Raw genomic sequence first — 17,315 nt, forward strand, 5'->3', positions numbered from 1 at the left:
GTTTTATTTTAAGTAGCCCTTGTCCCTGCTGTTTTGTTATGCCTTTGTATCAGCCACAATAAAGGCTCGCCTTTTGTTTAAAGTTCAGTTCTGCCTCCTCGCCTGTGTCTGTTCCTGGGTCCTCCGCTCTCTCTCCACTCGGTCTGCCCCGCAGACCATGACATAGGGTGGAGGACATGGAGAGGGCTGTGATAGAAGAGGATGTTAGCGGTAGATAGAGGCTGATGTGGTGACCCTTATAGGGAGCAGCTGAAAGAAGAATTAGAAAAAATGCACTCTGGGATTAAGACACAAGTCACCACCTGATACACACCGATACATCCTTTAGAATGGGCAGAGCAAGAACTCTTGTTCTTCATTTGATTCGTACTTTGAAATATAACAACTTTATCAACATTTCAGAACTCCACAAGAACAAAAATACGCACAAATACACATATGGGGAACAGTTTGTCTTGAAGCAACAACTGCAATCTCTTAATTTCAACTTTATATTCAAAATGATCCATTGTAATTTTTTCTTAATGTCTCCCATTGCTTTTTTTTCTCGTGGTCTGATTTTTGTTTGTTTTCTTTGTTGTCTGTCCAATGGCATATCAAGATGAAAAAATGTAGTACATTAACCTTAGTCACCATTGCCCCCCTTTTCTGTTGCCCACACCCACTCAAACTGCAAGACCACCTCTTACCAGAAAATGTCACTGTTTCCTTGTAACAATGCTTGTTCCCAGTAAATCTCACACTGTTTAAAGCCTGTTTACGTCTCCTTAAATGACCCCACATTTGTAAGGAAACTGCATCTGTGGCTGGAGCAGTAGAGTTGAGTATGTATGTTGTGTCCGTGAAAATCTTTCCATACATAAGCGCTTTTACATTCAGCTCTTCACCACAACAGACTGGTACAGCATCCGCATCACTGCGGCCGCAGCACCAATCCGTCTGTCGACCTGTATAAATAAAAGTGAATTGAATTTATAAGTTAAAAGTATCTATACAAGTATTGGCATTGGCAATAATGACCCTGGCCCTGGTTTAGGGCGAATACCAACATTTGCGGCATCGTAGTATCGCACCACTAACGTTAATCCTGCTTCACGCTGAGGATTACCCACAATCCTTTGCCATTTCTAGTCAGTACGGGATGACTTTTGACACAAGATGGTGATATTGTCCCATTTAGCTGTATTTATTTATTTATTTATTATTTTTGATTTTGTTGCCAGAACTTTCTTTTTGCATCAGTACAAACAAAAAGGCTACTTGAACCTTTTTTTTTTTTTTACTTGAACCTTTTTAACTATGTTACAAGCCCAACGTAAACACCTGCGCCATGACAGGAGGAGAAAACAGAGATATGTTTAGGGTGTAAGGAGACTGATGTCCGTTTGTTATTGTCTCTCCATGCCTTCAGCAGGAAGCAACGCCAGCCTGCAGTACATAAAAAAATATCTTAGACAGTACTACTCGGGTACTGAAGGTGCCATAACGCCATTTTATTTTTTGAATTCCAGTCCAGTTCTTGACCACTGATGGTTAAAAGATAGTCTACAACAGATGTCTAGGCCTTTGGCTTAACATAAAAATTAAAATTAAAAAAAGCTAGGAGAAAAAGACTAAAACCAGACCAAAATTTTCATCCTGATGCCTCACTTAAACTGCCACTTTAAGCCACTTTAAGTCTCCAGGAGCAGGTTCCATCTTTGCAGGTAACGTGTAATACACTGCAAAGAAACATTAGCAATGTAATTCAGAAGTTAATTTTAGTGGTTTATGAGATTATTCTTGTTAAAAAATAACAAAACTCATATATCTTTACTATTCTTTGAACACATTTTTCATGGAAATGAATAATTATTTAGAACAAATAACAATAAACAACGAGAACAGATAAGAGAAAAGAGAAAATGTCAGACTGATGTGGGTATTTTTTACAGCGGAGAAGGCGGGACTTGTTCTGAGAAGTGAAAGTAAAACCGAAAACTTCTGAGAAGCACCCACACAAACTGACGCACCGTGACAAGGTTTTTCTTGGATTTTTAGTCTTTTACTTTAGAATCTGCACCTAATATGCTGCACAGTCTGAATTCCTATGCGCTTCAGCCGGGAGGTTTCTCTTTTGAGAACAGCCGCAGGTACACAAACTGGATTTAACAGCGTTTACAAAAATAGCTTTACGACATTAATGGCGGAACAAAAAAAATGATTAGCGATTAGCGATTTCACACTAATATGAGCCTCTCTGTGTTCCCTTTTCTCTGCCGTGTCATTACCAGGAATGCCGTGCTGGAATCCAATTTGTCTCAGGCTGGTTACAAAGCTCCTAATGCCAGGAAGACAGGCACCACCATTGCTGGAATTGTATACAAGGTTCGGATTAATCATCAGTGGTTGGACAACACTAGTAATACACCAGGAAGCTGAGTTAGTATTTAAAGTGTGTTAACTTTTATATTTCCTTTTTGTGGTGTTAGGATGGAGTCATCTTGGGAGCGGATACCAGAGCTACAGATGACATGGTTGTGGCTGACAAAAACTGCATGAAAATTCACTACATTGCTCCAAAAATCTAGTAAGTTTACTCATTAATTTCACAGGACAAGTCGAACTGACTCCTAACTCACTTTGAAGATAGCTCTCACCAGAAAACAAGACCCCCGATGGCGGCAAGGCTCCTAGCATGGCAGCTTCATTTCATTCAGTTTCTTGATTTCTTTCCTGATGTCAAGATTTAAACCAGTATGGCCCATCAGCCAACCATCTGCCTGAGTCAGCTTACAAACTAAATGGTCACATTCCAAAGTCTACCTCTTCTGGCCCCTATCTGCCCGTCTAGTGCCGATTCTGCCATCACGCTCTCTTCAGAGAAAAACATTCCAATAGCTAGAATGCAAATACTACTTCTAACATTTAGACTTTTGCTTCAAAGCCTGCTGATGCCTTTTCAGTTCCTGAGTTGGCCTTTGCCTCCTCAAAGGACAGATTCAGCAACTATATGGCTTATTTTCTTGCTTCAGATCTCTCTCCTTCTCTCTTAAAAACACAAAAAACAAAGACCCAAAAAAAGACTAAAAACAGAGAAGAAGAATAAGACTTGAGGCAATACATGGTAGTTCAGTGCCATGTATCTCCAAAACAAAAGAGATTTAAAAAATGCATAAAAATGTACAAAAGTACAAAAATGTGGCTTTTTTTCTTTTTGCGTCAAAGGCTAAGCAGAGACACTTATGCCATGTTCATCAAACAGGTTATTTTACTTGTTTGAATGTTACTTAGTATATTACTTGTCTAACTATGTTTTGTATGTTTTGTAGCTGCTGTGGAGCTGGTGTTGCTGCAGATGCAGAGATAACTACACAAATCATGTCATCCAATGTGGAACTTCACATGCTCAACACTGGGCGACCCCCACTTGTTGCTATGGTTACCAGACAGCTCAAACAAATGCTGTTCAGGTGAGAGCAATAGAGTATAAGTAAGTAAGTAATAGTTGGATGCTAAAGAAGTGATATTCAAATTGTGGGGCATAGAGCTGCTATGGTTGGGTAAAGCTAACTTATTATGGGAAAATAAACAAGGGTTACAGACTTTTATTTCACTAAAATTTAAATTGGATAATTTTCTATCATTAGCTTCTGACCTAGGGCATGAAATGCTTGCTGGGGCAATAAGCATTTGTATACCCTCATTGTCTCTGTACTCTATTGTTTTTGTTTTGCTGCTTATTCACATGTGCACATTTTGGAGGATGTGCTCCGTATTCCTCTAACAAAAAAAGCAGGATGTTGTGGTAATGCCATCTGTTTGATTTGTCAGGTACCAGGGTCACGTGGGGTCATCTCTGATTGTTGGAGGAGTTGATGTGACTGGAGCTCACCTATACAGTGTTTACCCTCATGGCTCTTATGACAAACTGCCTTTTCTCACCATGGGTATGTATATGTTCAGGGTACTGTTTACTATATGTGCAGAATGCTGTGGCAGGTGTCTAAGAGTTTTCTAGAAGAAAAATCAAATAATTTTAAAAGTTGGAACTCGGTTTAAAACATAAATAAAAACAGAATCCAGCAGTTTTCAAATCTCATAAATTAATATTTTATTGACCATACAACATATTATAAACATACCAAATGCCTAAACTGAGATGTTTTACTACTTTATGATAAATACAGTACTGTGCAAAAGTCTTGAGGCACCTGTTATTGCTTTATATTTTGCTATGAAAGTAGCAAATAGAAGCAGTAATTTTGAAATGTGCAAACACATATGCAAGTACAGTATATAAGGGAAATGCAGAGTTTGAACAATTCCACCCATCTATCTATCTATCCAGGGGGGCTGGAATTTATCCCAGCCGCCATAGTGCAAGAGGCTGGGTACACCGTGGACAGGTTGCTAGTCTTTTGCAGTGCTAACAGACAGAGACAGACAACCATTCACACTCACATACACACATACAGGCAATTTAAAATTACCAATTAACCTAACCCCACTAACTGCATGTGTTTGCACTGTGGGAGATATTACCCAGAGCGAACTCGCATAGATTCAAACCGCATGCAAACTCCAGACAGAAAGGCCCAGATGCTGGAGTTGACGTGGACCTTCTTGTTGTACGGCAACAATGCTGCCCTGCACAAGTCTAACAAGTTTAAAGTTAATATGTGGGATGCCCACCTTTATTTTTCAACACAATCTGACCTCTCTTAGGCAAGCTTTCTTGTAATGTCTTTAAGTAGCTTTCATGTTCTCCAAGCTTCTGGAAGCATATTCCAAAACTCATGTTTTAAAGACTACCTTACTATCCCAACAGAACACTTATACTGTAGGCTTACTGTAGTTCCTCACTGTACACTATTTTGTTGTACATGTACAATAACAATAAAGGGCTATTCTATTCTATTCTATAGTTTTCAAAAATAGAATGGGTAACAGAGCCTTCGGCTTCCAGGCCCAACTCCTGTGAAAGATTCAAGAGATTCAAGTGGTTACGCAGAGCAGTGAAATTCTTACTTTGCAGGTTCCCTCACACAACTAAATAAAAACTAACATAAAATAAAAATAAAGACTAAATTTAACTCTGAGCATAGAAAATAGCATTGAAAATAATAAATAAAGTAAAACAAGTACAAGTTTGTAGCACTTGTAGCTTATGTAGCTTATGTGTAGGTGTAGTCAGAATTTAAAGTGCAAGTAGTTGCAACACTGTCACAGTGGTAATATATACAGAGTATGCGGTATTAAAATGTTGATATTGTCTGACGTTGTGTTATGTTGTATATAACTGTACAAAACTGCAAATTACAGGTTAAAGATAATTACAGTTATATTATGTTGTATATAACTGTACAAAATTGCAAATTACAGGTCATAAGTCAGTGATTCAGTAGCCTGATAGCCTTTGGATTGAAACTGTTTTTTAGTCTGGTTGTCCTTGCTTTCACACTCCTGTAGCATCTGCCAGATGGCAGGAGTGAGAACAGTGTGTGCTGTGGGTTGGTGCAGTGCTTGATGATGTTGTGTGCCCTTTTCCTGACCCGAGTGTTGTAAATGTCCTGTAGTGGTGGGAAGGGTACTCCACAGATGAATTGTGCCGTTTAATGACACGCTGGAGAGCCTTCCTGTCCTGAGTAGTGCTGTTCCCATACCACACTATGATAGAGTTTGTCAGGATACTCTCCACTGTGCATCTGTAAAAGTTGCTGAGAAATTTCGGGGTTAATCCAAATTTTCTCAGCTTCCTTAGGAAGAAGAGTCATTGTTGAGCCTTCTTGATGGTCTGCCATGTGTTATGGGTCCAGGTGAGATCCCCACTGACGTGGGTGCAGAGTAATTAGAAGGTCTTCACCCTCTCCACCTGAGTCCCGTTGATGTATAGTGGGGTGTGCTGGTCTCTCCTCATCCTTGGGTCAATAATCAATCAACAGAGTTGGGGAGTAACTGAATACATGTACCGGCATTACGTATTTAAAATACAAAATATGAGTAACTGTATTCCGTTTCAGTTACCGTTTAAAAAGGTAGTATTCAGAATACAGTTACTTTGTTGAAATAAAGGGATTACACGGCGGTCTTTTCCTGTTTCATATGTTAGGCTATGCCCTCTCTATTTTTGGTAATTCCACGCCGGTGGAAACCCAAAGAAAACACGCATTAAGAGGCTCTAATGGCTGGGTCTCAAAATTGCGGCCCATGTCACCTCTACTTGCATAATGACGTGAAGAAATATTTGTAAAATTATTGTTCAAAAAATTATTTAATATGAAGGCAATAGGCAGAATGTTACAGGCATAGCCCTGAAGAATGTAGCCTCATGGGCAGTGTAGCCCAGTTGTAAGTAAGCCATTAAGACTCGACTGTACACTGTGTTCGTGTTTTTCTCTGAAACAATAAGTTCTGTTGGAGCAGCCTTTCAACGACTCTCTCTGTCTCTCGCTAGCAAAGTAGACCCAGACAACAAAGTAAAGCTAGTTTTCGGTTACGAGCCTGACACGGAACCCGACGTATTAACCAGAGGTCCCTTTACTACAGTTCGGAGCCGCGGACCTGTTTTATATATGGTCAGAATAGTTTTCTATACGAGATCACTGCAAAAAGTGCACCCTTACCTAATGTACACCCTACTGTTACTCATTTTATATTAAGATTTAAAAATCTAGTTGGTATTGGTATGACGAGTATCCTTCAGTAATAGTAATAAATCACCAGTGTTGGGTAAGTTACTTTAAATTAGTAACTTAGTTACATTACTAGTTACTTCTCTAAAAAAGTAACTCAGTTACTTCAAGTTACTCGTTACTTTCAAAGTAACTAGTTACTAGGGAAAGTAACTTTGGTTTTACTCAGAATTCTCTTGTTAATGTGTTGCTTCTGTAACTGGATACCCAGCCAGACTGCCAGTCTTCTAGTTTGCTTACTTGCCACAAGTGCACTGTGCCACCTACCAACAGAAAGGAAAAAATAATGTGCACATTTCCACGAGAGAAATCCCACGCCTGGACCGTCGCCATGATTCTAGCCTGCTTTTTACATCCAACACAAAAACTGCAGTCGTGGTGCTTTTGATTGTACTCAGAACTTGGAAATTCTGCCTTCTGAATAGGAAGATGTAGGTAACACCAGACTGCAGATGAGCTGCATACAGAGCTGGACTGGGACAAAAAAATCGTCCCGGGCATTTTGACTAGAGACCAGCCCGCCATTATAGGAAAAATCATAAAGCCTTTGAATGAAAATAAACACTGTTGTGACAGTGATGTACACTGTTCTGATGGTATATATGTATCAATCTATCAATCGTTTGTTGTAAGACTCAGATAATTATTTTTTTTAAAAGCGAGACATTTTAAATGAGAGTAAGAAAGAAAAGTATTTCCTTGTCCCCCCCTTTCCCTGTTAATGCCCTACCTGCCCCCCTGGCAACACTTTGCTAGACCCGCCCCTGCACAGTTACCAGCTGTCAGCTACATAGAAAAGGATCCTGGTGTTATTTGTCTCTCAGAAACAGTTCATAACTTCCCTTCAACTCATTCATGTCACCGAAAAGGTAAACCTGTTTCTCCATCACCTGTTCAACTCTGATGATTCAGTAAGGACATCTCCTGGTTTCATCTGCATGTTTCCGTCTCACCAGATAACCAAATCGATATCATGACCAGCAGCTTTACAGCTGTGGCTCCAGCAAACATCAGCTGATACTAGAAATTAATATTAAATAAATTCTAACAACAGCTGATCAAGCTTAAACGTGCTGCTGTTGTTTAACGCGACATCCGCTGGTTTCCTCTTTCTGGCGCAAAGTGGGCGATAAATAAACAAGAGAGAAAAGCCGATCAGCTGATCATTGATCAGTTTCGTGATTGAAGTAGAAACAGGAGAGGAGAGAATGAGAGAAGAAGAGGCAGCTGTGCAGCTTCAGCTTTGTGTCTTTTTCATTGTAGCTGAAGTCCGGGACAAACTGTTCCTTTTCACCTCAGTACGAAACGCGTAATATTTTCTCTAAATATGAGACGATTCTGTTTTTTACGGGACGGTTGGCAACTCTAATAATTAACCGTATGAACAAAATAAAGTTCAACATCAGTAACATAGCACCCACCCAGCTATATAGAAACTCCGTCATGCTAGCTAGCACGCAGTACGAAAATGTCAGCATACCGAAAATAAACTCCACCTAAACTTGGTTTATATCTGACTCCGATAGACTGCAGGTCATAACTTCTTACCTGAAGTTCAGTTCACCTGACACGCGGACCGGCGGCCGCTTCGGGTCTCTCCTCTTGCCTCCCTTTTCCTTCATCCACCTGCTGGCTTCCACCACTTGCTAATGTTACTGAATCTGTGGAAGCTCGCGATATCCACCACACGGCAACGAGTAACGAGCCTATCTAAATCCCAGTAACGAGTAACGCGTTCCTGGTTTTGGCATAATAACTAGTTACCGTGCTCGTTACCACAATAATAACGTAGTTACTGTAACGCGTTACTTAATAACGCGTTAGTCCCAACACTGTAAATCACACAGCAATAGTACATTCATGTAGTTGTTAAAAAAGTTAGATAATATACTAAGTAATCCAAAGTATTCAGAATCCGTTACTCTCATTGAGTAACGTAACAGAATACGTTACAAAATACATTTTGGAGCATGTATTCTATAATCTGGAGTGGAATACATTTTAAAAGTAACCTTCCCAAAACTATCAATCAATAATCATCATACCCTTCTCAGCATTTAAGGAGAGACTATTTTCCAGGCACCAGGATACCAGCTGAGCCAACTCTTCCCTGTAAGCAGTCTCCTCTTCACCAGTGAGCCTGATGAAGGTTGTCCCGTCAGTGAACTAAATGATGGAGGTGTTGCTGGGAGGGGACGCAGTCGTAGGTGAAGAGGGTGTACAGGAGTGAACTGAGAACACAGCCTTGGGGAGTCCATGGGTTGTGCCTGATGTCTGCCTGTGAGGAAGTCCAGGACCCAGCAACAGAGGGGGGGTGTCAGTCGAAGAGTAGAGAGCTTTCCCACCAGTCTGTTTGGGATGACAGTGTTCAGTGCTAAACTAAGGTCTATAAACAGCATTCAGACATAGGTGTCCTTATTTTTGAGGTGTGAGAGGGCTGTGTGGATGTCTGCATTAACAGTGTCTTCAGTAGAACGATTCTTCCGATATGCAAATTGTAGAGGGTCTAATGTGTCCGGGATGGCTTCTTTGATATGGGACATGACTATCGTCTCAAAGCAAAACTGAAGTGAGTGCGATGGGGCAATAGTCATTCAAGCAGGTTATGTTGTTTCTCTTGGGGAAGAGCACTATGGTGGTGGACTTGAAGCATGTGGGCACAGCTGACTGGGTGAGGGACAAATTGAAAATGTCTGAAGAGCAGACCCTCAAAGCACGGCCAGGGATGTTGTCAGGGCTGGCTGCTTTTCAGGGGTTAGTTCTCCTCAGAACCTTGCATACCTCAGTCGAAGTCGCAGTGTGTGAAGAGCTCTGTGCCGCCTCTGCTGGTAGAATGCCTCTGTGTTGGTTGGTGTTGAAGGTGTCGAAGCAAGCGTAGAACTCATTCGGCTCGTCTGGTAACGTGTTGCAGCTGACTGTGACCCTGCTTCTCCTCTGCTGGAAATCAGTGATGTGTTGCAGGCCCTGCCACATGAATCTGGAATCTGAGTTGTTGTAATATCCTTCCAGCTTTAGTCTGTACTGGCTCTTGGCTTCTCTGATGGTAACCAGGGAAGCCAGTATGCATCAGTGGTAACCACTGATGCATATTCCTCTAAATTCACAGAACTGTCTTAAACACACCCCAGTTTGTAGCATCAAAGCAGTCCTGAAGCACCGAATCATTCTCTTCATTCCAGATTTAATAATTTTACTTGCTGGGAGGGCTCATTTGAGGAGCTGCCAGTATGAATGGAGCAGCTCCCATTTTGGATTCGTGAGACAGTAACCCTCTCTACTTTTAAGATTAGGTTCAAAACTCTCATTTTCGACAAAACCTAATGTTAGAGCTCGATCAGGTGACCCTAAATCCTCCTTTAGTAATGCTGCAATAGGCTTAAGCATTTCTTCTTCACTCATCTCCTTTCACTCTCTTGTGTATTTTTACACAAATATTTGTTATTCCTCTCTCCCTGCTTGCGTCATACAGATTCAAGCTGAGTACATTCATTAGAATTACAATTTAGATGAAGAAGTATAATCCTGTTAACAGCAAGAAAATGACATTTATTTGTGTTGATTTCAATATAGATTTGTTGAATCCAACTGCGAACAGCACCATCACTAATTTCATTCATACTGTGATGGACTAGCAGCAAAGGAAACTTAGGCACAGGTTAAAGTCCAAAAACAGGATTTTTTTTATTTAACCCAAAAACATAATTGGTTAAATCATTCAAAAAGAATCAAAATCTTGGGCCCATAAAAGAGGTCAAAATTACAGAACTCTACTCAAAGTTAACAAACAATACTTATAACTCAAACAAACTGACCTAACTTAACGAGACAAAGGGGAAACTTAAATAGTGGCTGACCAGCCCACAAAAAACACAAGGGGTAAAACACACAAAAAACCGAACTGAAACTAACATAATGAACTCCAATTTCCCCCCATGGTCCCAAGTTATGGAATGAGCAAATTTGCAGTTTTCCATCAAGGCTTGCTCCGCCCCTTTTCCACCTCTTGGCTCCTCAATCAAGGGACTGGAGCAGCTGCAACTAAGGTAACTCAGACAACAAAGATTAATCATACTTAACAGTGTAAACTAAAATGTCCACACTTATTTGAAAATGCAGTGTTATGTGGATATGTTAATTAATTCTAAACCAAAACCAGTTATTCATTGTCCTGTAAATTAATTCCTATATTTAAAGACAAATGTGAATGTAGTGTTGAATGTATAAGCCTTTACACTAATATGGTGGCCATTACCACTGTGTGGCTGTAAGTGCAGCCATCACACATACAATGTCTAGCATTATGTCTTTATCCCTCCATCTCCCGTCCAACGAGAATAACCTCACATAGTTCTACACTTATCGATAATATTTTCACTAATGCTGTTGACAGGAATGTTGTAAGTGGATTAATAATAAATGACATATGTTACCATCTACCAGTTTTTGCAACATTACAGAACTATGCCAGGATTAACAGATGTGAACCTAATAAGAAATTAATTGGACATAAAACACAAGAAGCAATTTGCTGCCTCAACAGCCAAGACTGGAGTAATATCTATGTTCAAGATGTTGATGTGGCATTTGAAAACTTCTTTTCTATAATATTAACTCTGTCCCCTGGTGAGTATAACGAAGAAAACCAAAAACTGAATACTGAATGCATGTATGAAAAAGAATCTGTTGTATATTTTTTTTTTAAAGAAAAGAACAATAGAAGCTGAACAAACTTATAAGAGGTATAAGAATAAATTGATAAAAATTATAAGAAGCAGCAAAAGAAATGACTACAGTAAAGTTTTAGATGAAAATAAGAATAACATGAAAAACATGTGGACAATACTAAATAACATTGTAAATAAAGGAACTAAGGGATTAGAATATCAAAATAACTTCCAAATACAAAATACAATGATCAGTGACATAAAAGAAATTGCAAATGGTTTTAATGACTTTTTTCTTAATTTTGATCCTGTCTTGGCTTAAATAAAAACTGGACACGCTCCTAAAACTAAAACTATTAATGTAGCAAACTCAGACTTGTAGCAGACTTATCAAAGTGTCTGAAATGTAAAATTCCAACCTCCCCTTTAGTGTGCTTGTTGGGCAAATTGGATGATGTCACTACAGAAACTAATACAGTCCACATGTTTTTTACTGCCCTATGCATTGCCAAGAAAACGGTCCTCAAGAACTGGAAAAATAAAAATAATCTTAATTCTAGCCAATATAGAAACCATCTAATAGATCACATTAGTCTCAAGACAGCCTCTGCCACCACATTAGATCAATCCCTCTGGGCTCCTTTGATCGGCTCGATCACCTAGCGGGGGTGGGGGGTCGTGGTTTGGTTCCCGCCTTCACCATTGTGGTTGATGTGGAGGTAGGGACAGGCTTAGGGCGTCTGGAGAATCCCTAGGGACGTTATCCCGGAGGGCTTAACCCAGGGCTTGTGGTCATAACCTGGTTAGTGGCTCTGGTTGCTCTTAGAGGGTGTTCTCCTTGTGGCTGTGTGCAGCTGGGCTGGGGGAGGGTCTGTGCTGGCGGACATAGGTTACTGGCCTGGTAGCCTGGTTGCCCCTGAGTGGATCCGGGGCAGGCGTGGGGGCTTGGGGTTCAGGGGTGCTTCGCCTCCGTGCTAGGGCTCTGGTTGGGCCTTAGGGACTTAGGTCCTTGTTGGTGTGTTGCCGAGGTTGTGGGCGGGTGGGTGCACGGGGGCTCAGCTCTGATGCAGGGGGCCTCTGGCGCATCGGCCTAACTAGGGGGCTCTTCAACTGACAGGGAGTTTGTTCCATCCTTGCAGGAGTCCACTCTGCAGGTGGGGGAGAGTCATAGGAGAGGTGGAGAATAAACTTAACTTGGGTGTCTACTGTCTTGGGCAGTCTGGGAGATGATTGAATGTTAGGGTAGGTACAGTTTCCTCTGCGGTGGGGTCGGGTGGGCTGCCCCGGGTCCTGTGGGGCTGAGCGGTCCTGCTGCCGTAGGCCCTGATCTGGATGGGCCTGGGTTCCCTTGCCTTGGTGGGTGCCGAAGGACAGGGGTGCCTACTGGGGTCAGCAGGGGAGCTGGCCCCAGGGAGGGGCATCTTGCTCCTCCCATCTTTTCCTCCCCATCCCCGGCTGCCTCCCTCTTCCCGCTCCAACACACCCACCCACACAAGTAGGGCCTTGGGGTGCGGGTGTGTCACCAGTCGATCACAACCTTTTAATTAACAAACTATGTACATGTTGGGGTCAGAGGGGTGGCATTATCATGGGTTAACAGTTACCCTAAAAACCAGAAACAGTTTTTATTTTATCCAAATAAATAAATAAAATCAAAACTGAAACCTGTTGTGTGTGGAGTTCCCCAAGGATCGGTTTTGGGGCCACTGCTTTTCATATTGTACATTAATGAGATATGTGCAATTTCAAAGTCTTTGAAAATAATATTATTTGCAGATGATACAAAATTACTGTGTCGTGGAGGTAACTTGGAACAACTTCTGAATGAACTTGAAAATGAATTAAATAATCTGAAGACCTGGTTTGACTATAATAAATTAATATTGAACCTGAATAGAACAAAATTCATAATATTTGGGAATCACACATATTCTACCAATAGTAAACTGACAATAAATAACATGGCAATTCTCTGGCAGTTCTCTACAAGGTTAAGGATCGTATAAATCAAATGCATTATATACTCTTTATTGTTCTATGATACTCCCGTACATGACATATTGTGTGGACGTGTGGGGAAACACGCATAAAGCACACATCCATCCAATTCTGCAAAAAAGAGCAATAGGGATAATAAATAAAACCACTTCAAGAGAACCATCAAATCCACTTTTTATTAAACTGAATATTCTCAGATTTAAGGATTTGGGTGACCTCAGAACTGTACAATGTACAAAGCAGCAAGTAAATCTTTGCCACAAAACATTCAGAACTTTTTCCAGGTAAGACCAAATACTCATGACCTGGGAGGATTCCTTATGTTCAGCAAGCCAGTAGTTAGGACTAATGTAAAATGTCACAGCATTACAGTCACAACAGTACGGAAGAGGATTAGGGCCACTGGAAAAAAAAAAAAGTGGGCACTTCTTTTTTTTTCTTTTTTCCTGAATTCTGAGAAAAAAGTCAGAATTCTGACTTTTTTCTCAGAATTCTGTACAAATAAAGTTAAGTTAAGAAAAAGACATCAATACAAAAGTTCACGCGATTGTTTAATAAATGATAAATTGCATGAATATAGGAAATCTTCCTCTCATTGTGTTCTGTTGAAGCCTTGTCCCCATTTTCATAGACTGAGGCAAGAGTGTTTTGGTTTACAAGCTGAATTTATTTGTGTGTATGTTTATGTGTTGTATATGAGTCTAGACTTGTATACAGTCAAACATGTGTGGATCATATAATGTCAAATTGTGAATATTGATTTGTAAATAATGGAATTTGAAATAAGGTGGAAGGAACAGAAAAAGTGTAAACTTCACCCTACTCCTTTATGAGCATAAACATTGTGTAGCCATAGAGATATTCATGAAAACTTGATGTTTTTAAGTTTTTCTTATCTCTTGTTATTTTACATATATTTACATGTTTGAAAAACATTATTCTATCTGTCTCATTCATAAAGACTGCATCTCTGATGGGATTGGTAGTTTGCACATCTGGAAAGCACCATCAGTACTGAATAGGATATATAGAACTTAGAGCACCATATGCTCCCATCCAGATGATGTTTTTTCAAGGTCTTGCATATTTCAGCAAGACAATGCTAAACTGCATTCTGAATCTATCATTTTGTGATGTGTTGCTCCATTCAAAATGATAATATATTTCTTAAAATGATACATGTTCTTAGTTTATACAAATCATTTTTTCAGTTCATTGCATCCTGTTTTTAATACTTCATACAGCATTCCAACTTTCAGTCATAAATTATAATTATAAACATACAGTTGAATGAAAATAATTTTGCCTAGCAACAGACAGTGACAGTAATGGTAATAATAACAATATTTGGCTCTGATTTTAGGATCTGGAGCAGCAGCTGCTGTCTCTGTATTTGAGGACAGGTTCAAACCAAATATGGAGGTAAGGCATTGTCATGTTCCCTCTTATGACATACGTAATGAAATAAAGAGTCAGATCTTTAAGAATAAACAAATTGAAGTAATAATGTCCACAGAATCGGAAATACATATAAATTGAATGAAATTTAATAACATGTCTTCAGTTGGAAGAGGCGAAGCAGCTAGTACGAGATGCCATCGCTGCAGGGATTTTCTGTGACCTGGGTTCAGGCAGTAACGTTGACTTGTGTGTCATCACTGAAGCTGGAGTGGAATATTTGCGTGGCTATGACAAGCCCACAACGAAGGGAAAAAGGTGAGCCATTATTCTATTACACTGTTAATTTGTGTTTTTTCATTTGTTAATCTGCTGGTCACATAATCAGAGCCCTCACATTGGCATTTTCATAAAGGACAAAAAAACTAATATGATCACTAAATTCAGCATAATATAGGCATCAACAATAGCAGCAAGAGTAACAAAGCAGTTAAACCAATGCGATTTAACACCAAAGTTCAAAGTTAATCACAATTTAATCACAATTTTTGAACTTCTGCTTGTCCACCTGCTTTTCATAGAAAAGCAAAACTGTAGATGCTATGCAGGAAACTTTTCCTGAATCACTGGAAGAAGTTGGGCATTGAGGCCGTTATTAGTTTGGTCAGATTTCTTGACATTTGACAGACACTACAAACATATCATAACTGCTTAACATCAAACATGTACAACTCCTCAAGATTATCCCAAAAGAAGTGTCACTCAAACCAGAATTATTCCTACTTTGCTTGTACTCAGAGCACAGTAAACGGCTTCTTTTCAGCTTAACTTTTTATTTAACTTTTGTCCTAAATAAAATAGAATGTGTGAATAAATCTGAAACTGACCTGACAGGTTTTTTTTCTTTAGGAAATATCTAATCCAAATCCAATTAGATAAATCTAATGCGTTACATTTTTTTCTCTCTCTCTGTCTTTTCTTTTCAGAGAAGGGCAGTACAGGTATAAGACTGGGACCACTGCTGTCCTGACCAAAACTGTGACACCCCTGTCCCTGGATGTGGTCAATGAATCTGTTCAGATTATGGACACTGAATGAAATTCAATAACATTTTTCAGCTGGAATAAAATGTATTCAGTAGAATAGGATGAATTAAAAAAAAACCTTGTTAAATGATTGGTGTTTGCAAATTTATTTAGTGACCACTGCTGAAAAATACTAGAAGATGGTAACTATTTCTTTTTCTTACTAAAAAAAATCTATATATAGCAGAACACGATCCGTTTTCTAAAGAATTATTAAGGAATTTATTAAAAATCACTTTTGGTGACCTACTGGTCTGTGAAAACAAAATAAAATCTTCTTTTCATGCATTGCTAATTGCTGTGACAGCATTATGCTTTATAGTATATATTCGATTATTTATTGAATAATTTGAAGAGTATTATATCACACACTTCTCTGTCTTTTAGCAAGTGTTTACATTTCTTATCAATAGCTCCCAAAAGGTTATCTCTAAAGAGCTCCAGACAATGCACATAGGTGACAGTGAACTCCTATTAGACAAGATTAATCCTAGATCCCAAAGTTTATTTATGCACTCTAAATAATAAGAGAAAAATCAGGGGGAATAAGACAAGGGCTAGTTAAGACATGTGTACCACAAGAATGAAGATCACACTTACTGATTTACACATATCCATCTAAGGATCCAGAGAGTGGGTGAGCAACATTTAATGATTCCTGAAAAAGCACATGGAAGATCAGATCACAGCAAGGTTATTCACAGCAAACATGCAGGAATTATCATTTTAGTGGTCGACAATAGCTTTAACTATTTTAAGAGAAACAAAATCCAAGTCCCAAACGGAAATAATTTGAGAGCTTTATCACACAGATATCACTAAGCAGATTGTGAGATGGCTTTTTTATGCATCACCACATGCAGTTTAAAGGGGAACAAGTATGTAGATCACTTGGCAACAAATGCTGCTTTATGAGAAAAGAATACAAATTGCCCAACAACATGCACTTTCAGATTACACTTCTATAATGAATAATTTAGGTAAAGAAACTGAGCAGAATACTTGGAAAATTGATTCCAGTACAAAAATTAAAGGGAAAAAAAAATCTAAATCCAGAAACTGTGTACATACTTTCTGAATCTGAGAGCATAGTTTATAAAGCCAGACTATAGGTTTTCTTTCATTTTTGAGTATCAAAGAGTTAAGACAGGGCTTGTCCTGTATGGAAAACATCTGGTAGGCAAGTATAAGAGGGACAGCTCAAAACCAGTACAACGACTCAGTAAACACAATCTTTACCACTTCAAGAATTTTATTATGCACACCAGAAGAGTTTAGAGACTGCTTAAAGACTTGTGAGCGGCTGGACAACAATTTCAAAACCTCGCTCATCTTGGATTAACTAGCCTAAAATGACAATGAACAAAAATTACTGAATAGCTTTTTAGTGGTAACATTTCAGTTCGTTTCAAACGGAACTTGGATACAAACAGTAGAGGTCAGCAGGCGTGTGTCGCGTTTTGTGGAGCCATACGTGAAACGGAAATAGACGAAGA

General features: G+C 39.4%; 1 protein-coding gene across 1 annotated transcript; it reads left to right on the forward strand.

Annotated features, from left to right (window-relative positions):
• Positions 1 to 1,962: 1,962 nt before the first annotated feature.
• psmb10 (proteasome 20S subunit beta 10) lies at positions 1,963 to 15,910 on the forward strand. Its single transcript, XM_031738417.2, has 8 exons — positions 1,963 to 2,132; positions 2,274 to 2,367; positions 2,472 to 2,569; positions 3,312 to 3,452; positions 3,814 to 3,929; positions 14,700 to 14,758; positions 14,901 to 15,052; positions 15,721 to 15,910. The coding sequence occupies exons 1-8, from the start codon at positions 2,068 to 2,070 to the stop codon at positions 15,830 to 15,832; spliced, it is 837 nt and encodes a 278-aa protein (XP_031594277.1). The 5' UTR covers positions 1,963 to 2,067; the 3' UTR covers positions 15,833 to 15,910.
• Positions 15,911 to 17,315: the final 1,405 nt, after the last annotated feature.

The sequence above is a fragment of the Oreochromis aureus genome, linkage group 7, assembly GCF_013358895.1.
Source record: "Oreochromis aureus strain Israel breed Guangdong linkage group 7, ZZ_aureus, whole genome shotgun sequence".
In the NCBI taxonomy this organism is placed as follows: Eukaryota; Metazoa; Chordata; class Actinopteri; order Cichliformes; family Cichlidae; genus Oreochromis; species Oreochromis aureus.